Source organism: Microtus oregoni, unplaced genomic scaffold (assembly GCF_018167655.1).
Source record: "Microtus oregoni isolate MIOR12 unplaced genomic scaffold, Mior012 000062F_ref0000492, whole genome shotgun sequence".
NCBI lineage: Eukaryota > Metazoa > Chordata > Mammalia > Rodentia > Cricetidae > Microtus > Microtus oregoni.
The window spans coordinates 10,344,748-10,366,041 of record NW_024543872.1 but is presented as its reverse complement, the minus strand read 5'-3'; the positions used below and the strand labels follow the sequence as shown (position 1 = coordinate 10,366,041).

The following is a 21,294-nucleotide window of genomic DNA, read 5'->3' as shown; positions in this document are numbered from 1 at the left end:
GGCAAAATAGGTCAGAGAAATAAGCAGTCATAAGAACATGGAAGGGAGTAAGAGAGAGGCTGTGGGGACTGCTGGGAAGTCCAGCTGGAAAGAGGGCCGTGGGGGGGGGGGGGGGGGGAATGTCACTATGAAGATGCCATTTCAGCATAGACCCCAAGGAGCATTCAAAAAAGTGGGGTAGAATTACAGGAAGATGAGCGGCTAGCAGCAGGCTGTGCTCAGGGATGTGAGGCCGCCAACAGGTCATCACTGCTGGACAGGATAAGCAGAGGGGAGGAGAATGTGGTGGAGCCCATGCTGGGGCCAGGCCCAGGGCAGGCCCCCAAGGACACCGCTACTGCTTTTGTCCTGTTCTGTCTTCATTACCTAGCCTTGGCTCTCCTCTTCCTTCGTGGCCAGCCCCACTGCTCTGCCTCTCTGTCCCCCTTGGTGCCCACGTCACCAATGAAGCTTTGGACACTTCCACACTTCCAGTGGCCTCTCCCTTCTGGATACTGTCATGAGACACACTATACAGTCCTCCTCACTCCAGTCAGCATACACGACACTCCCCCCTCCCCCACCCAGAACCACCTTCTGAAGGAAGTGGCAACCAGGCTTGGTGACAGGGGACCCAGACTCATTTTTCACACCGCTCTATCTCTTGCTATGGTCAACTACCAGCCAACCTTTCTATAACCACTCTGTTTTAATATATATATATATATATTTTTAATTTTGAGATGGGGGCCTTGCTGTTCAGCCCAGGCTGGCCTTGAACTTGCAGTGTAGCCCAAGCTGGCTTTGAACTCCTGTCTTAGCCTCCTGTATTCTGGGATTGCAGGCGTGTAACACCACACCTGGCTAATTGTTCTCTTCTAAATCTCTCTCTTTCCTCCTCTCTGCTCTTAGGATCTGACGGGGACTCACCGAGCCATTGAGACCATTTTGGGCTGTTTTCTTCACCTCTGGCTTGGAGGCAATGACGAGGTAGGTTTCGATGCCCTTCTCTTCTAGGTAGTCACAGCGACTGCCCCCATCGCCAGGCTCTACGTCAAACTCCCCCTTCAGGCAGTCCATGGTGCTCTGGGAGATGTGCACGCGCCTGCAGGACAGTGAGAGACCCTGCGCATGCACCAGAGGTAGCGTTTGCCTGCCTCAGAGACAGGCAGCAGACCATGTAGCACTGGCTGATGCTGGGACCACACCACCCAGGGCGTGTGTGGCAGCGAGCCGGGAGTAGACCTGCTGCTAACTCGCTGTGTGGGCAGCATGGTGCCCACTGCTCTGAGCTTCAGTCCCATTGGTCGTTGAACTCTTAGAATTGCAATGTAATTTTCTCTCCTGGCTGTCTAGGAATCAGATGAGGGGCTACAGAGATGGCTCAGCTGTCAAGAGCACTTTCTGCTCTTTCAGAGGACCAGAGTTTGGTTCCCAGCACCTACGTCAGGCAGTTTACTGTCTGTAACTCCAGCTCCAAAGGATCTGATGTCTCTTGTCTCTGCAGGTACCTGCATACCATGCGCGCACACCCACAGACTAATAAAAAAAGAAATCTTTCAAGGAGAAAATGATATACCAAATTTCAACTCCAGATCTGAACTCTAACTTCAAGAATTGGATTCTCTCCACCTTGCCTCCCCTGCTGCCACGGGAACTAAAAGTCAAACAGTCACTAAGGAGAGAACAGGAACTGTCTCTAATGAGGCCCCAAGGGCAGGCAGGTGGGCCAGGCCCTCCCACAGCCAGCCCAGGGACAGGCACCTGAGGGTAGTGTCCCAGAGGCTGGCTGGGCTGGTTAGATACTTTTGGTCAACTTCACACCAAGAGTCACCTAGCAATCCCCTAGGTGACAGGCGATTTCAACTGAGCAGTTGCCCAGATCAGACTGACCTGTGACCATGTCTGAAAGGAATGATCTTAACTGATGATTGATGTGGGAGGGTCCAGCCCACTGTGGGCAGCGCCATCCTAGGCCTCTGAACTGTACAAGAAACCCAGCTGAGAGTGAGAAAGGGATTAAGCCTGTAAACTGCCCCGTTCCTGCTTCTGACTTCCCATAATGATAAACTGGAAGTGTAAGCCACATAAATCCTTTCTTCTGCAGATAGCTTTTGGGCAAAGTATTTCATTACCGGAACAGAAACTAGGGGACACTGCTCCTGGGAGGGATGGGATTTGGGGGCCCCTTGTCCCTCCCTAGAGCCATTGCAAACATCCAGCCCCCCTGGAAGGAGCACTCACCCTGGGATGCCACCAGCCTCCATCTTGTTAGCCACAGTGACATCAGTAGACCACACGTCATACTGCCAGCGCTTCTGGCCCAAGACACCACCCAGCACGGTGCCTGTGTGCACCCCTACACGCATGTCCACGCCAGTCTTGGTCTTCTCCCGCACATACCTGCCAGGCACAGAGAGGGGATGCTGGGTAGAACATGGCATCATGAGGTCCCCTGGGCTGAGAGGACCTCACATGTCTCCTCTGACTTTCTGCCTGAGCTAAGTGGCCTGCACTGGGGTTAACACAAGTCAGAGCCCAGATTCAGTGCCGACAGGCCAGAGATACAGTGACTTCCCCAGGGGACCGTCCATTTCTCTCTCCCATCCCTTATGCATTCTTGCAGTTCGTGTCTCACTGAGTGTGTGTCTGGTGCATTCCACATGCTGCAGATGCAGAGATGAATGAAAACTGCAGCTCGCCCCTTGCCTGAGAACTCCAGGAACAACAAACACAGTTCAGAGATTTGTGTTCAGGTCAAAAAGAAACTACAGACAAATGAGTGACTGTGGTTCTTATTAGCACACCAAAGTGCATGCTGGGGCGTGTTCTCTCAGCATTGAAAATATCTGTTATGGAGTCCATGTGGGCATCCAGGTTCTTCGCCCTGCCCTGGCCTAAAGTTCTCCAGCTCATGGGCTTCCCTCCCCCAGCTTCTCAATCCTACAAACCCAGCCTTTTCCGCATGAGCTCTCTTGGCCCTCTCTTTTGTGCTCTCTCTCTCTCTCTCTCTGCTGGCCATGAACCACTTTCTCTCCCTACCCTGGACTCTTCCAGATGCCTCTGGCTCTTCTCTCCCTCCCATCTACAATACAGACCTTCCCCTCCACCCTTCTTGGAGGGGTTATGCCTGCTGGAAACCAGAGCCAGGATTGAGCCTCCTTCCGTATCTCAGATAGTTCCTCCATGGTGCTGCACGGCTGGCCACCCCACCCTCCCAGAGGCACCCACTTACGAGATGGCCTCCACCATGGCAAGCCCCATGAGGATGGAGCACACGGCGTGGTCCTCCCGGTAGTCAGGCAGGCCACAGATGCAGTAGTAACAGTCCCCCAGGATCTTGATCCTCAGCTGGTGGTATTTCTGGAGGGGGCAAGAGCACGGCTTGTGCTCCCTGCCCCTGGCCATGGAGGAAAGGTCTAACAGGTGGGGGAGGACCAGGGAGGGAAAGCCTAGGAGCCACGGACAGGACCGAGGGTTGCAAACCACGGCAACGGAGGGGTGGGCACATTTGGTACTTACAGCCGCCAACTTGTCAAAGCGGGCAAAGAGCTCATTGAGGAGCTTTACGAGCTCCTGGGCGCTGCAGGCGGAGGACAGCTGGGTAAAGCCCACAATGTCCGCAAACAGGATGCTGCAGGAGAGGGCCATGGAGGTGAGACTCCAGACAGTGACTCCACCACCCGCTCCTGCCCGCAGGGAAATGTCTTACTCAGCTCTAGTTAGTGAATCCCTGGCATGACCTGAACACTGATGGTCATCCCCTGCAAAGACTCTCCTGGGGCCTGCCTGGTGACCACCACCCCACCTCCCTGCAGAGTCCCCTCCTGGGGTTTGTCCGGTGACCACCACCCAACCTTCCTCCCGCCCCTGACTGAAGATCTTTCTAGAATCAGGGGTCCTGGTTCTAGTCTCAGAGCTGGTCCTGAATGGGTAGGTGACCTTTCAAGAACCCCTTTTCCGGGTGACATTTCTTCAATGACAGGTTGGAGCAGGCAGGCTAACACACATTTTTCATTCTGCCGTCCACTGGTACGGTCCCTCCCACAGGGCTGAGTTTAGGGGAACCAAGACACACACTGAGGGCTGGCCTTGTCTCTAGTCCTTGGGAAAAGCAGTCCCCGTGAAGCAGTGTACCTCGCTGGCCCATTCTGCCATCAGTGCCTTTACCCCGCCATACCTGACATTCTCGTGCCGGTACATGTACATGGTGTTGAATTGCTGCTGGTCCTTCTGGCTCTCGTCTTTCTTCATGTCCTTCAGCATCTCGTCAGCCACGTGCTTCGGCAGGATGGAAAGCATGAGGTTCTCCTGCAAGGAGAAGCTCGGGGTTGAAGGGGAAATGGCCTGCACTTCTCCTACAGGGCCAACCCCCATGCTGGCGAGCGACGTCAACCAGGAACTACACAGCCTGGCACAGAGGCCCCAACGCCCATATGGCAGCAGCCAAAGGCCAGGATGGGCAGTTTTTGACTGTGTCACTGACAGGGATGGGAAATGCCCTCGAAGGACTCCAGTACGTCACATTCCTTTCCGTAAGAACTGTGACCACCCCTGTGTCTGCCACTGCACCAGTCCATCGCTGCTGAGCCCTTTCCATGGCACCCACTGGCCCATCACAAAACAACCGCCAGTTCAGACTCAACCTGATTCAAGACTCAGTCAGACACGGGTGATCTCAAAGCTAGCAAAACTGTCCCTGAGCCTCGGGTCTCCTGGGGACCCAGGTCAGAATGCCCACTGCAGTGCAGGGTGACACCTGAGGCCCACCAAGCTGAGAATGGTGTCAGTTTGCTAGGAATGGAGACAGCAGAGGCCACCAAAGTGGGGAGCCGAGTACCATGTGAGGAGGGGGTCAAAACCCACCCAGTGAGGCAGGGGTACCCAGGGGTCTTCCCAGAAGTGAGATAAAGCTACAGTCTTGAAGTCAGGTAAACAAAGGCCTTCCTGAGAGAGAGAGCCACAAATCCAAAGCAGACGCATGGCGCAGTCCTCCACAGCGCAAGGACCGGAGAGTATTTTAGCGGTGGCAGAGAGAGAACCGCTTCTCAAGTACTAGGTGGAGACAGGAGTCAGCACACTGGCCTGTGGGCCAAATGTGTTTGCTGTCTGCTTCCCTAAAGTTTTATTGGCATCCGGCCAGGCCCGCTTGTTTACACATTGTTTCCGACTGTCTTCACACTCCAACAAGCGTTGAGTGGTTGCGACAAAGACCATATGCTTGGCAAAGCCAGAAATATTTGCACTCTAACTCTTTCCAGAGGGGGGAAAAAAAAAATCTGTGGCTTGGACATCTGAGGGGATGGCGCCAGCGCTCAAAATACTGAACCATAGAGGAAAAGCAGATGTGAAGGAAGAGTCGGGAGCATGATCATACACGTGCCTAGGCTGAGGAGCTCCACAAAGCCTCCATGAGGGGGCACCCTGCAGGTGAAGCTTAGGAGAAGCTCTGGAAATCATGGTCATGGGTCAGACTGGGTGGAAGGAAAAGGAGGAGACAGTAGACAGAATGAGGTAGGGGAGGGGTAGTCAGAGGAATAAAACAAACAAAAACACTATCCCCCTCATCCCTGAGGGGAGAAGGGAAGGCAGGTCTGAGGTAGGGCAATGGGGAAGAGCCACAGGCTAGGGAGCACTGGAGAGGAGGACTAGGAAGTGAAGCAGGCCAGGCCAGCCTGGGAGAAGTCCAGGCCGCAGAAAAGGGCGGAGATGAGACCAAGCTATAGGCAGAGTTTGCAGCTGAAGCCCAGTGGCCCAGCAGATCCTGGTGACCAGGCCAGAGTGCACCATGAGCTCAGCTGCTGAAAGGCAGGCGGATTCCAGGGTGGCTGGGGCCTGACTCTAGCCTGAAGCGCTTGCTTACAGCCGTGCCGCTATTTTTCCATTTCCACGGCAGCCTTCTCCAGCGTTGGCATCATTACAGTGCAGGAATGAGAAGCCAAAATATCCCCAGTGCGCCGTGCCCTAGCAGAGTTCCCCAGGGCCCTGCAGCCCAGCCGAGCAAGGAAGGCTCAGGTGACTGTGGCACTTGGCATCCCCACCTCCCTGCCGGTAGGGTGGAGTCAGAGGAATTCTGATGCAAAAATGATGGGGAGGGTGATGTCTGGTGGGACCTGGGGACGTGATCCAGAAGCTAACTTCGTCCTGTTTCACGCCTAGGAAACCAGACAGGAGGCATTGGGGAGGAAGCTCGGGAAATGGATGAGTCTCCAAGAGGTTTCTAGAAAACCAGAGCCAGAGCCCTGCTAGCCACTAGGGCAGCCCTGAGGAAGTAGCTGGAGTCCTAAATGGCAGAAGCAGGAACTCTGAAGCTGGTGAGGCGGGTGGGAGGCAGCAGTGGGACCTGGGGGCTGGGACTGGACAGGTCATCTCAAGTTCCTGCCCCCCTGGAGTGGGATATATGTACATTGCTCTCATAAAGCGAAATTCACGGGGTAGGCAGGAGCAGGCAGGGTGAAGGACATGCCTCCATATTCCCAATGTGCTATCAGACAAGTCACCAAAACTCCCCTGAGCCTTGTTTCCTAGGCGCTGACCTGGGACTAAGTGACTCATTGTTAGCGCGCAGCACTCAGAACAATGCCTGGCCCCAGGAAGTGCTCAGGATATTCTAGCTGTCCTATGCTGTACAAAGTTGAGGCTGAGACCCCAATAAGGTGTGGTCTTCCTGTAGGCTTGCAGAGTGGCCATGGAGTTCCCTTGGATAGCCTGCTGCCGGCCTACCACTTTCAGGTCCCGCAGCAAGGCTGCATGGGCTCTCTCAGGTCGCATAAGCAGATGGGGTGATGAGCAGATACAAATAAGGGTCCTTCTGTTTAAGTCACAAGCTCCACGACGCTCCTGACCCCACCACCACCTTACCCTGACGGTCCCACGTCCTGGCAGCCTGTCCCCTGTGTAAGCAGGTACACAGAACTCGGGTTTAAGAAGGTCACAGCACAGAGCTAGCCTGGCGAGACCGTGTGCTGCAACCCCAGCCGCCTCGGTTGCTTAGTCTAAACCATCTGGCCTTCTCCAACTCCTCCAGCACTCGGGGACACAGCAAAGCCACCTTAGAGCCCCACAGATGCTAGAGTCCAGCCCAGCCCTGGGAAGAGTTGTATGTCCCTGATCATATCATGACAGCCTACCCTTTAAACACTGCCTCCTCCTAGCTGGATGTTCTGGAGACCAAAATATAAGAGTCTCAAAATCCCTTCTCAATGGAGTCCACTGGTTTCTTCTGGGATGGGATGGTTGAGGATGTTCATTCGTCCGTTCTTCTCTTTGACTTTTGTGTTATGTATTTCTATATCAGTGTTGAAGAATGATTAGAAGGTCTAAAGGCAGTAGGCCATAAATAAATAACAATTATTTATTTCTGTTTTTAGTGACAGGGTTTTTCTGCGTAGCCTTGTCTGTCATGGAACTCTGTAGATCAGACTGGGAACTCCAGTAGGCCACTGAGGTGGGACAATGAAACCCCTTAGATTTGGGGGAGAAGCACTCCAGGCTTGTCCTAGGCAGGGTGCAAACACACAATGGAGTACAAAGCCGGCAGGGCTGGAGGAGGTGGGGACCATAGCAGCCGAGGCAGAGTCCTCGCCTCCTGACATGGGCATGGGCCAGGATTACTTCTGCAAGCAGCTGCCACCAAGCTCAGAAAGAACCAGTCAAGTCCTCCTCAGCAGTGAGTCAGCGTGCTGGCTCAGGACTGAGATAGAGGAAGGAGGCCAGCATGGTCCCAAGGGCCCTGAGTTGTTAGAGTTGACACTCTGATGAGGCATTCAGGAGTTAATTACAGCAAGGAAGCCAGGAGGGATTTGGATAAATGAACTCTCCGGTTGAGAGGCTGGGTAGCTATAACAGCCTTGCGAGAGAGGAGAGGCTAGGTAAGAAAAGATAACAGTGGTGGTGGTGTGTACGTGTGTGTGTGTGTGTGCGTGTGTGCATGTGTGTACGTGTGTGTACACATGTGTAGACCCTGGGGGCATGTAGGTTGAGCACACAGTGTCTGTGTGGCATGGGTAAAGTCTGTTAGTTTGAAGGATGGGTAAAAGCATGTTTATGCCCACGGATCCTACCTACTTGTATAGTGACCCACCCACGTCACTGTAAGCAAGCCTGCAACTACTTAGAAAATGTGTCCTGGTCCTGTCTCCAATTTACCCAAATACCAAGAGTCTTGGAGCTTCTAGGCTGTTTGGAAGCTACAAGGACACTGGACCCTCCTAGTACCCATCCTAGTCTGGCCCTCTGGGCAGGGGAGGCTATGGAAGACAGGAAGTGAGATCAGAGTCCAAACAGTTCGGCTCCTCCCAAGGAGAGGTCCAAGGACCATTGTGGAAAATCTGAAAACTGCAGGTCACTATTCGCTCTAAATGATGTGGTCCCAAACTCAGCCATTCAGTGAAAGACGGATCATCCCCATACATGCAGGAGGGTACGCATCATACCCAGGAAAGACTGGTACCTGGGGCAGGAATACTTTATTTTCTTCATCACTGACCATGCAGGACTTCTGGTCACTAGCGTAGGCCCCTAGCAGTCTCTAGAGACAAGGAGAGTGGGCAGGCCACCATGACTGCCACCTCAGGAGGCAGCGCAACCTCAGGGTCCAAAGACAGCCACATGCATGGTACCTGGCGTCCTCACCGAGCCAACCTGGCACAGAGCAGGTGTTCCTCTGAGGTTTGGTGAGTTAACGAGCCACCAAGTAGGAGACATGGCCCAAGGGACAAGCCATCACTCTCTAGAACAGCTCTAACAGAACTTCATGAGTCGCACAAGTGCTCCGAATCTGTGCTGGCCGGTGTGGTAGCCCCTGGCCATGTGCAGTACTGAGCTCGGACAATGACCAATAAAACCGAGTAACTGGAGCTGGGGACATGGCTCGGTTGGTAGAGGACTTGCCTAGCATACAGAAAACTGTGAGTTTAGACTGGAGTATCACATAGGGCAGGTACGGCCAGCCAAGGCTCCAAGAGACCCTGCTTTTAAAACTCAACTTGAGGAACTGACTTTTAGTTGAAATTAGTTACAGTTTTCATAGCTACCTATGGCGAGTGGCTTCTGTACTAGACAGATAACTTTAAAACACTATGGAAAACGAAGTACAGTCTGGGCCCTGTGGTGACAGGGATGTGCCGGTCGCATCTATGTGCGGCTGGGGTGAGTGCTTAGAGTCTGACCTGGCAGCTCACATCACCTGCTCTGTCACTGACCTAAAAAGGACAGCGCCACACCATGCTGGGAATGATGGCCCACGGCTTCAATCCCTCCCTGTGCCACCCCCTTGAGAGTTAACCTCACCAGCACGCCTTCCAAATGTGCCCCTGAGTTCCCTTACAGTGAGCACACAGCTACCCTCCAGCTCTGTCCCCAAGTCCAGTCAGTCAGTGGCTGGACTGACACTGGTCTCTTCCACACTGAGAACAAAGAATATTCTTCCAATGAAGACTGTCAATCACAGCACAGTTCCCCCACCACCCCCACCACACACACACACACACACACACGCACGCACGCACGCACACACACCCACACACACCCACACACACGCACGCACGCGCACACACACACACACACGCACGCACGCACACACCCACACCCACACCCACACACACCCACACACACGCATGCACGCACGCACGCACACACACACACACGCACGCACACGCATGTTTACACAAATATACATGGAAACAGAAACAAACACGCATATACATACACACTTGTGCACACACATGGAGACAAGCATGTGTGTGTCCATGCCTACTGCACATACACAGAGCAAGCACATGCCCACACCCCCACACAATGCTCTTTGACCCGGATGAACTCCTTTCTACTAGCCCCTGCTCACCCGCCCCTCCCTCTTCTTGAAAAGCTCCCAAAGAATCAGGCTCTTTATAAATGTTTAATATGCATGAGAGTGTTGCCTGCATGTATGAATGTGCACCACATGTGTGCAGTGCTCATGAAGGCCAGAAGGGGGCATCGGATCCATTGTAACTGCAGTTACAGATGCTAGGCAAAGGGAACCCAGGCCTTTTTCAAGAAGAGTAAGTGGTCCTAACTGTTGGGCCATCTCTCCAGCCCTGAAAATCATGTGTTTTAAAACCAATTCCAAAGGCTTCTGAGTGTTTCCCTAGTCACTTGGTGATTCCCTCATCCTTCCCACCTTTCCTGGACCCTCCGCCTTTTACCCTGGGCCATACATTTTATTTTGCATTCTGACCTCTTCTTTCTTTTCTTCCTTTTCCCTTCCTTCCTTCCTTCCTTCCTTTCTTTCTTTCTTTTCTGGGGTGCACAGCTAACCAAAAATCATCGGAACATGTTTACCCCAGGTATGACCCCCTCCAGATCTGAGTTCTTCATACCTCAGGCCCCTTTTGTCAATCTGAATCCATCACACCATGTTCCCAACCAGGCAGGCCAGAACACAAGGGACTCCTGACTAAAATGGTAAGACAATGGTCGTACCCTTTGGCTAGCTCCTGCTAAGCCCCAGCAACTCTCGGCCAGAGAGATAACTGCAGACAGGCCTAAAGCTCACATGTGATGCTACTAAGGGGAAACCTGTCTATCACAAGATCCCTGTAGAAGCCACCAAAGGCTTCCCAGCAGCTGCATGGTTTTGGCTGAGCCCATCAGCACAGCAGGAGGCCCTGTCCCACCCTCTTAGCCCAGCAGGGCTCTTGCAAACATGGGTCTCAGACCCCAAACATGCCAGCTGTGTGGTTAATTCCAGTAAGCTCTACTCACTAAAGCGTATGTGTGGGCTCTCCACCGCTCCATGAGGATGTCCAGAGGCACCTCAAACTCAACCACAGCCCACCGCATCCCAGAAGCCCCCTCTCTATCCTCAGTTCCCACTCTTCATTCCATTTAGCCGTAAAGCCATCTGGCTTTGCCTTCAGAACACACCTAGGCTCCTCCATGCACTTAGCACGTCTGCCATCACCGCACTCCTGGTCTGGACCACCACGTCTCACTGATCTCCCTACTTCCCCATCGACAGCTACCCTTGCTGAATTGGAAGACCCTGGGATGACTAACCCTAGCTCCCTTCAGCACCAAGTCAAGGCCCTCACAGAGACTACAGGCTCCAGGCTGTGGCTCAAGGGCCCACTCTGCCTCTCCTCCCCTCTCTTCCTGTTCCTCGTGTCCTGTGGACACACCTCAGGTTCTTTCCAATGCTGCCTCCCCTACATGGCTTCATACTCCCCACTTTCAGGTCTCCAGTCTACTTTGAGAAAGCTTTCTCTGGCCCGAGATATTAAATACCAGCTTCCTTCTACCCACGGTTCTCGGTAAGTTCCCTTCCCTGCGCTGCTGCATATACTAGTGTCTTTTCTGCCAGCCACCCCCACAGAAGCTGCTATGCTCAGGGCCATCTTCTCATGGAAGAAGGCCCTGAATACCTGTGCTCTGAATGTACTCTTATTGACTTCTATTTTTTTTAAGAGAAATTTAATTTTTGCTTTTAATTGTTGTGTGTGTTTGCGTGTGTGTGTTTGTGGATGTGTGTGTTTGTGGGTGTGGGTGTGTGCATGCAGGAGCTTGCAGAGCCAGAAGAGGGCACTGGATCCCCTGGAGCTGGAGTAATAGGCAGTCGTGGGCCACCTGACATGGGCATTGCACTAGCCCATGAACAAATGCACTAGCAGTAGGTGCTCTTAGCCACCAGGCCCCTCGCCAGCCTCTCTTACGGGCTTCACCATCCTCTGCCCCCACTTCACAGACAGGCTGGGGCTCAGCGGGCATAGGTAACTACTCAAGGCCATGTGACAAGTGGTTTGGCTAGAATGGGAATCTAAGTCCCGCTCTGCAGCCCAGCACAGTGGCTCCTTCACACCAGTAATCCCAGTACTTGGAAGGCTGAGGTAGGAGTGCCACGAGTTCAAGGCCAGACTGGGCCAGAGAGTGAGGCTCTCTCTCAAAAAAAAAAAAAAAAAGTACAGAGAGACTTTTCAAGGTAGCCAAAAGCCCAGATGGCTGTAGAGGATGTAGACATTTCTTACATATTAAGTAGGCATTTAATAAACTACCTGTACTTCCAGCCACAGCTTCGATCCTCAGCCAGAGAGGGGATGCTCCCAGCCCTGGCCGCAAACCACAGATGCCCAGCTGCTGAGGAAGAAAACGCTGCCAGCAGCAGTGGTAAAAACTGGAGAGCTGCTGAACCAGCTTGGAAGGTGCTCGGTAGTCTAGGGGAGGGGAGGGTTTGGGCTGGGGGCGGGGTTCATCAGTGCTGAGCTTACCATGCCGCCTGGAGACCTCACAACACAGCAGGGTCCTCCTGTCACCAGGAGTCCCGTCACTGCACTGTCTAAAACAGGGACAGACGTGCCTTGCTAAGTTCTGCCATGCTGGCATGAAGAACATTCTGTAAAGTCTAAAAGGCTGGAAAGCAACAGAGAGCCCCATGTCTACCTCATGACTTAGGGGTGGCTCCTACGGGCTTTTCTCACATTTAAATGTCTTTTGAAGCGAAAACGAAGGTTAAGAACATTCGGTGTACTCGAGAGTGTTTCTGTTTAGAAGATGAAATGGAAATCCATTTCCAGATTAATGCTGCAGGTGGGGTGTCTGTGGTCAGGTGACACACCCCAACTTTCAACACTGGAGACACTGAGGACCAGCACCTAGAGGAAGAGGTCACGCCCCTGTGACCTCTGCCCACACTGGCCCTTCTTTACCCAGCAGGTCCATCAGCCCCACCCTACTGTTGCCAGGACAACTTTGGGAAGGGCACTAGAAACGTGATTCTCCCTTCCCCTCCATGACCCTCCCAAGAGACCCGGGCTCAAGGTTAAGGTGACTCTGTGCCCTATGCTCACAGTCAAAGGACTTGGGGCAAGCAGTAGAGCAGGCTTGAGCAGAGAGCGGAGCACAAGGACGCTCGGGCACTGAGCTATGATCTAGTGCATTCTGAGTTCACAGCTCCAGCAGAGAAACCCACTCACGGGGCAAACAGAGGGAGGACCGTGACCCAGGCAGAGGCAGAAAAGGAAGCAGGTGACAGCGGCGGTTCTCCTGAATGGGGCCACAGAAGTAGCGTCCCCTAAGCCACGCTTCCGGGGTGCTGGGGAATAATTCTGTACACCGTGAAAATGTGTTGCTCTCATTAATAAGAAGCTGATTGGCAGATAGCTAGGCAGGATTTTTGGGGTAAGAGAATGCTGGGAAGAAGAAAGGCCAAATCTGAGGGGTCGCAAGCATCAGAAGAAACATGGGAATTTCATAGAGGAGATAAATGAGCCTTGGGGCAGCACAGAGATGAATAAAAATGTGTTAATTTAAGTTGCAAGAGCTGGTCGGAAACAAACCTAAGCTATCAGGCATGCATCCCCACCCCCACCCCCCCATCCCTGTATAACAGCCCTGGCTGTCCTGGATGTTGCTCTGTAGACCAGGCTGGCCTCAAACTCACAGAGATCTGCCTGCCTCTGCCTCCCAAGTGCTGGGATTAAAGGCGTCACTGCCTGGTGGGGTCAGCCAAGCATTTATAATAATAAGTCTCTGTATGGTTATTTGAGAGGGATTGCCAAGACACAGAGAGCCCCCACCCACACCAGGACACTCGCCTAGACAGAGGATGACTCTCTTAAGAGCCCTGTACACCTAGCATCTCCCATCGGGGTCTGGCTGGAGCTTCCTAACTGGTGGAGGGTACGGGCTGAAGGGAACACAGCCTGTGCTGGCCGCTTCCCCGGCACGTCACCTCTCCATCCCCTCACTCTTCCTTCAGCTGCACCTCACCACCTGGGAAGTGAGTGCTTCTAGGGTGTGATTCAGATACCTCACGATTCTGAGGTTGGTACCTGGTAACAGGTGTGACGTTCTGGGTACCTGCTGTTGCCAGGTGCCAGTTGGGGTGCTTATCAACTCTCAAGGTCCCAAACTAATACCCAAAGTGAGGTCCCATGGGAATCACCACAATCAAAGTTCTTCCCTTTGGGCCTCTGGCTCTACACTAACATTGCCCATGGAGCTGTGGGGAGACTGGCCAAGTTCACTCAGGTGACTCCTGGATGGCCTCTGAGACAAGAACAAAGACTCTAGACCAGCCGTTCTCAACCCTTTTTCATGCCAGGATCATGTGCAGACATACCGACGAGGCTTTGGTGCCGATCAGACACGGCTCTGCTTGACAAGGAGGCCGGGGCCAGAGGGACCAAACCATTTTGTTCCTGACCCTCTTATGCATACTTTCTGTCTCCACCCATCTGTCACCCGAGACTTGCCTCCCTTGTGAAAGTGGGGGAGGGAATGTCTGTGTGTGAAAGGCCTGGGAGCTGCCTATCCCACCTTTACCCCCAGCAAGAAGCCAATCGCCTCCGTGAAGACAGAAGGGAAGGGACCGGAACTAGAGAGGGCCCCTGTGGTATCAAAGGATGAGGTAAAGAGGAGACTGGCTGAGGGGGCCGCGCAACCTCTGTGAAGGGCACATCATCTGCCATGAGAGCAGTTCAGAAAACACTTCATGCCTGTAGATACCATCAAGTGAGGCACGGGCCCGAGTGCTGCATTCTGGGAAGAGCCTCATCTGCCTTCGGAGCTGGTATCGAAACGGCCTGGCATTTATACAAGGTCTGCTCAGATGGTTGAGTGTGGCAGTGACTTCAAGTGGCATCTTCAAGAGTGGGTAGGGTCTACATCCAGACCACCTTCTGTCTGCTCCTACTAGGGCTTCCGCCACCCTCTGTCCCAAGTGTCCTGTCTGTCGTCTCATCTCCATCCATACCAGCTCTGACAGAGGAAAGCAAACAGGGGCCTGCACTATCCCAAGTTACCCAGGCTGAAGCTCGGGCCTATAGTCAACCCTGATGTCCAGGGAGGGAGTGACCTCTGCCCTGACGGGAACAGAGGAGAGAAGGGTGCTCTCTCAACCAACTGCCTTCTTCCTCCTCGGGCTTCCTTCAGCCAGTGTGTCCCCAGGGGCTGAAGCCATGTCCTAGTGATGAACAACACCAAAGGACTTTACAGTTTCTAAGCTCACCTCTACCCTCTCCTTTCCCGGACTTCCCAAACAATCCATGCCAATAATATAGATTTTTAAGCCCAGTTTTTCAGAAGGCCAACCTGAAGACAAGGAGGCACAGCCCCAATGTCACCAGGGGAGTGCCAGACCCTGCTGTACCAAAACAGGGGTAGTAGCGGCGGGTTGCTCCCCTGTGACACAGACTCTGATGTCAGTCAAAAAAGGAGGCAGCACAGTGGGATGGGGTATACAAGGACCTGGGTCTGCTGACCTCGTGACCAAGGACGGTCCCAAGGGATCGGGGTTCCGCAAGCAAAGAAGTATTTCCTACATAAACACGAGACATGCAAGTGCCTCAGTCCACGCTTGTCCATCACTAAGAGGAGTATAAATTGTTTGAACCTGTATATGGTTCAATTTGGCAAAATTTATCAACATTAACAATGCACAAGGCTGCTGCCTCAGAAAGCTAAACACAGTGGTGCCTGGCAATTCCACTGCTGGGTTGGTACCCAGAAGGAGTGAAGCCAAGACTGGAATAGATCCTCAAACACCGGTGCTCACAGTGGCATTATTCACCACAGACAAAAGGATAAACAAGAGGATGCTCAATAGTATGCCACTCAAAGGTCCTGATGCTGTAACTGTGGTCTACAACAGCATCATGCTGCCTGGGAAGAAGGAAGCTGCACATGCTACCCACAGACGCACTTGGAAGACTTTAGGATAATAAATAAAACAAGCCGGATGCAAGAGGACAGTTGCTATATGATTCTACTTATGGGATACCGACAATAAGCAGCTTCACAGTCGTCGCCAGAGCCTGTGGGGGATGAGGAGCCAGCGTTGAGCGGTCAGGGTTCCTTTCTGAGGGGCACAACACAATGCTTTGTGTCATAAATGAGCTCAGTGCCACTGAACTGTACGCTGAAAAGTGATCAGAGGTGGGGCTGACTCCCAAGGTCCAAATGAGAAGCAGAACGAGGGAGAACATGAGCAAGGAAATCAGGACTGCGAGGGGTGTGCCCACCCACTGAGACGGTAGGACTGATCTAATGGGAGCTCACCAAGGCCAGCTGGAATGGGAATGATGGAGCACGTGATCAAACCGGACTCTCTGAACATGGCGGACAAGGAGGGCTGACTGAGAAGCCAAGGACAATGGACTGGCTTTTGATCCTACTCCATGGACTGGCTTTGTGGGAACCTAGCCTGTTTGGATGCTCACCTTCCTAGACCTGGAGGGAGGGAGGGAGGACCTTGGACTTCCCACAGGGCAGGGACTGCTCTTTGGACTGGAGAGAGAGGAGAAGGGGGAGGGAAATGGGAGGAGGGGAGGAGGTGGAAATTTTTAAGGAGGAGGAGGAAGAAGAAGAAGAAGAAGAAGAAGAAGAAGAAGAAGAAGAAGAAGAAGAAGAAGAAGAAGAAGAAGAGGGGCTGAGAAGATGGCTCGCTTTGCAAGCACGAGGGTCTGAGTTCTGTCCCAAAGCCATAGCCGGTGGTATGGGCTTGTAAGCCCAGCACTGAGGAGGCTGAGGCAGGCAGATCCCTGAGGCTTCCTGATCAACTGGCCTAGCCCTGCCTAGTTCAGCCTAATCCAGCCTTGCCCTGCATAGCCCAACCTAGCCCAGCCTATCCCTGCCTAGCCAAATTTCAAGCTCTGGGCCAGTAAGAGACCCTGTCTTTAAGGAGCATGGTGGAGGGTGTGATGACAACAGACAGACATTACCCAAGGTTGTTCTTCAGTGTGTATACAGGTGCGTGTGTGTGTGCGCACACACGCACACACACACACACACACACACACACACACACACCGCACACACATAAAAATTCTAGCTCTCTAGAAGCAATAAGAAATAGTGAAGTTGCTAGGACGTGAGGGACCAAAGCCTCAGAGGGAAGAGAATCGCATTTAGGTGAACCTAATATACTCTGCCATCTTTCCCTTGAGGCCAGGAACAGAGGACAGAAGTGAGGGAGTCTCAGGGCTGGAGAGATGAGACTTAGAGAACAGACTGTAGACAGGGTACCAGGGCTGAGATGCTGGAAAACAGAGAGCTGAAGCCCAATCCTGACGTCCGGCATTCTCTTCCTCTCGGGTGCATAGAGGCGGGAGGGGTGGAACACAGCATCCCAACAGAAGCTGCTAGAAAAGAAGATACAGACAGAAGACCATGTCTGCAGCAGTCTCACCATCTAGGGCGCTCAAGCTCCACCCCCTAACATGAGGGCCAGTCTCCTAAGAGCATATAGGGCAGAAGTAGACCTCCTCTAAACTGTTCAGCCCTAAGTCATCTCCCCCCTCCCCCACTGGACCAACAGGATCTGTTCCAAACACAGATGTCTACTGTGGGAAAGGTAACAAAAAACAAATTTCTCTGAAGAGACACAGTGTCTTTCATAGTCACTTCAGCCTCCCATACACAGTATCTAGCATTTAGTAAAATAAAATAAAATAAAAAATAAAATAAATGCCAGGAGACAGGGCCAAAAATCAAGAGAAATAGACTCTCCCTATTCCAGATACTATGGCTGACAGAATCTTAGCGTAAGTGTTCTAAGATACAGAATGGTCTATTTAACCAGAAAACTGAAGTCAGGGCTTTTGAAGGACTCAGTTGAGTTGTGTGCACACGTGTTGTGCCCACAGAAGCCAAAGAGGGCGTCTGATAGCCTGGAGCTAGAGTTACAGGCAGTTGGGAGCCGAGAACCAAGCTCGGGTCCTTTGGAAGAGCAGCAAATGCTGGGCCCCTGAAGTCACACTTTAAAGTTTAACTAGAGGTCAGGGCGTATTAATCCAGGAAGTGAGATCGGTGCCTGGGGACCTCTGTATATACGTTTAGTCATGATTCTTCTTCACGACAAAAGGGAACGGAGGCCGTGGTGAGCGGAGGTCCTTATGTGTCTCGGCACTGGGTTCCTCCTGAAGCTGGCTCTCAAACAGGATTGCCCATGAAGAGTACAAAGCAGAGACCAGTCTGCACTTGCCACGCCCCTGTATGCAGACAGTTATAGGCTCTGCATTTAAGGAGCTACACCAAGTACATTTACCTGCCATTGTGGCCGTGAGCACCACTTTTATTAAGGCTGGAAAAAAAAACAAACCCAGAGGCTGGAGACACAGCTCAGGGGAGCAGGACACCTCATGTACAGGCTTAAGAATCTGATCCTGAATGATTGGCACACATGGAAAAGCCAGGCTCGGCCGTGGCTGCCTGTACCCAGCACAGTAGGCGGGGTAGACTGGGGGATGCTGGGAGCTTACTGGCTAGCCAGCCTAACCCAAACAGAGAACTTAGGGTTTCTTGGGAGACTTTATCTCAACGGAATAAGGCAGAGAATGCAGACATCTTCCTCTGACCCCCATATGCACACACACACAGGCACACATACATGCATACAACACACATACACACACTATATAAAGAAAGCCCAGCCCTTACACAAAATATTTTTATGAAAAACTTAGAGCGGGGGTGGGGGGTGGGAGGCAAAGACGCCAGGACTTGAGCAAAAAGACGTGAGCATTTAACACATTCTCAGCCAGACTCCAGACGAAGTCAATGACAGAGTGAGATTTCTGTGGACTACCAGAGATGGAGCTAGTGTTTACAAAGGGAGCGAGACAGTGAAGAAGGTCGTCAGGAAAGACCAGCACCAAATGACGAGTGTGAAAGTGCATGCTTATAATCCCAGCACTCAGGAGGCAAAGGGAGGAGGGCCAGAAGTAGCCTGAGCTATGAGAGAACCTACCTCAAAAGCAAACACGTAAGACTTCAGCCATCAAAATTGCACCTGAAAGCTGTATGTGTTAAGAGTCATTCATCTCAGGGGCAGCACTGAAGCTCCTTTCATCTGTAAATGTTGAAGTTTGACTGGAAATTATGTGGCTTCAGGGACCTAATCTAGGATGCCAAATAGAATCGCTGTCATTTAATGCCATGGCGTCTGCTTCCTCAGACCCTCACAACGAAGAGTCTGCGTCACTTTTGCAATTATTCTTTTAAGAATTACAAACCAAAAGAATTTGCACCTTAATGTATCATGAAGTAACATTACTTAAAGGAATTATAAACGCCATCGTTCCTGGCATCGTGAGTGACTAACTACAACTGTCAGAGCAGAGGAAGAAAAGACTAGAAACCTGACATGAGGGCAGACGAGTTCGCAGAAGCACAGGAGGAAAGACGAGGATGAGAGGCACAGGGACATCAGCATGGTAGACAGCACACCTACAGTCCCAGTGTTCAGGGACATCAGCATGGTAGACAGCACACCTACAGTCCCAGTGTTCAGGGACGGGGACATCAGCATGGTAGACAGCACACCTATAATTCCAGTGTTCAGGGACGGGGACATCAGCATGGTAACAGCACAGCTATGATCCCAGTGTTCAGGGAACAGAGGCAGGATTGTCACTGGCTCTAGGGCAGCTACAAAGTGAGACTCTGTAATTAAAAAACAGAAAGGCAGCTGGGTGGTGGTGGCACATGCCTTTAATCCCTGCACTCAAGAGGCAGAGGCAGGCGGATCTCTGTGAGTTCAAAGTCAACCTGGTCTACAAGAGCTAGTTCCAGGACAGCTAGAACTGTCACAGAGAAACCCTGTCTTGAAAAAAAACAAAACAAAACAACAAAAAACAGAAAGACACTGGGAGGTGGTATTGTATACCTTTAATCCCAGCACTTGGGAGGCAGAGGCAGGAGGATCTCTGTGAGTTTGAGGCCAGCCTGGTCTACAGAGTGAGGCCCAAGATATCCAGGACTACGGAGAGAGACTCTGTCTCAATAAACAAAAATTTTTTAAAGTACATTTTAACAAAACATGTCAAAGTTTATTCCTTGAGGTTATATACATAGAAGACAACAAGGACACAAAGGGAATCAAAGAAAAAGAAAACAGAAAGAAGAAAATGAGAAAGGATTTTTGTTATTGTTGGGAGTTTTTTGGGGTTTTTCATTTGTTTGTTGCTTTTTGCTTTTATTTCCTGATTTTTTCGAGACAGGGTTTCTCTGTGTGACAGTCCTGGCTGTCCTGGAATTCACTCTGTAGACCAGGCGGGCCTCAGACTCACAGAGATCCACCTGCCTCTGCCTCTTGAAGGCTGGGATTAAATGCCTGCACCACCACCACCAAAAAGATAAAAGTTTTTTTTTAAAGTATAAATTAATGAATTATAGACAAGAACTGTACAAAGAGCCTCGAAAATATAAAGAGGCTCAGTGCTGAGACGGAACCTGAGACTCCACCTCAGTGAGGCAAATGAGGAAGACACGAAGCGGCGAAGCACAAGTTACCAGCAGTCAAAAAAGGCGGTGACTCTCACAGATGGTAAGCAGTAAAAGAAATGAGCACTGCATTCGAACTTTGAAAATTTAGACAAACTGAACAAGTTTCTGGAGTGGGTTCTTCAAAAGTTATCAAAAACAAAACAAAACAAACAAACAAACAAAAAACCAATATGAACTCTGACCACCCGTTCTCTGGGACAGACGTTCATTCTTCCCCCATCCTAGTGAACTCTGAACATCTGGGCACTACGCGGATGGCACGCTGACTCTGCCACACGGCAGAAAGAGGGTTCGCTTCTCTAATTACTGCACGAGTCTGGCATGCGAATGACACCAGAGTACCCGTTACCCCTAAAACAATCCCTTGAAGGAGGCTCTGCCTAGAAACGGAGGCCTCGGGAAGCTGAGGAATGGAGCTGGAGAGGTGGCTATGCGTTTAAGAGCACCAGCCGGTCCTGCAGCCCACCCAAGTTATTCCCAACATGCACCGGGGGCTCACAACCATCTGCAACTCTAGTTCAAGGGAATCCAAGCCCCTCTTCTGGCCTCTGTGGCCACTGCACGCACATGGTACACAGAAATAAACACTCAAGAACGTAAAACAAAAATGAATGAATGAATGTTCACTCAGGATCCAGCCAGGCTAAACTTAACCCGCATAATGGACACTCACAGCTACATACTGCCCTGACCCTCCTGTCTGCCTCACCTGCAGCTTCCATGCGGGGGGCCGAGGTCCACCTGGCTAGCACGAGTGGGCGGGCAGCAGTGGGGAGTACCGGCTCCTGCACAGCAGGCTGCCAGCACAGTGTTCCAGATTTCTGGGGCACCAAGAAGGCCCTTCTTGCCAGTTCCCAGGCTCTCTGAGCTGACCCTGCCCAGAGGTAGCGTGTGGACCTGGGGATAAGAACCTAAAGGTGCCATGGCCGGCCCCAGGTTCACAGGTTACAAAGCACTTCTCGACAAAGTGCTTCTCAGTTGACCCTCTGGAGATCCTGCAAGGATCCGCTCCTCTGCATATGAGGAAAGCAAGGCTCATAGATGAAAGAACTT

The 21,294-nt window shown here is 51.9% G+C and overlaps 1 protein-coding gene across 5 annotated transcripts in view; it reads right to left on the bottom strand.

The window, feature by feature from the left end:
• LOC121439725 (adenylate cyclase type 3) overlaps positions 1–21,294 on the bottom strand; it is a 74,463-nt gene that overhangs the window by 14,253 nt on the left and 38,916 nt on the right. For all 5 annotated transcript variants that reach the window (XM_041640327.1, XM_041640326.1, XM_041640325.1 and 2 more), the window contains exons 4-8: positions 4,160–4,290; positions 3,502–3,613; positions 3,215–3,342; positions 2,224–2,382; positions 910–1,084 (exon numbers count right to left, since the gene is read on the bottom strand). In XM_041640327.1, coding sequence (XP_041496261.1) covers positions 910–1,084; positions 2,224–2,382; positions 3,215–3,342; positions 3,502–3,613; positions 4,160–4,290 — 705 coding nt within the window. The remainder of the gene's footprint in view (positions 1–909; positions 1,085–2,223; positions 2,383–3,214; positions 3,343–3,501; positions 3,614–4,159; positions 4,291–21,294) is intronic.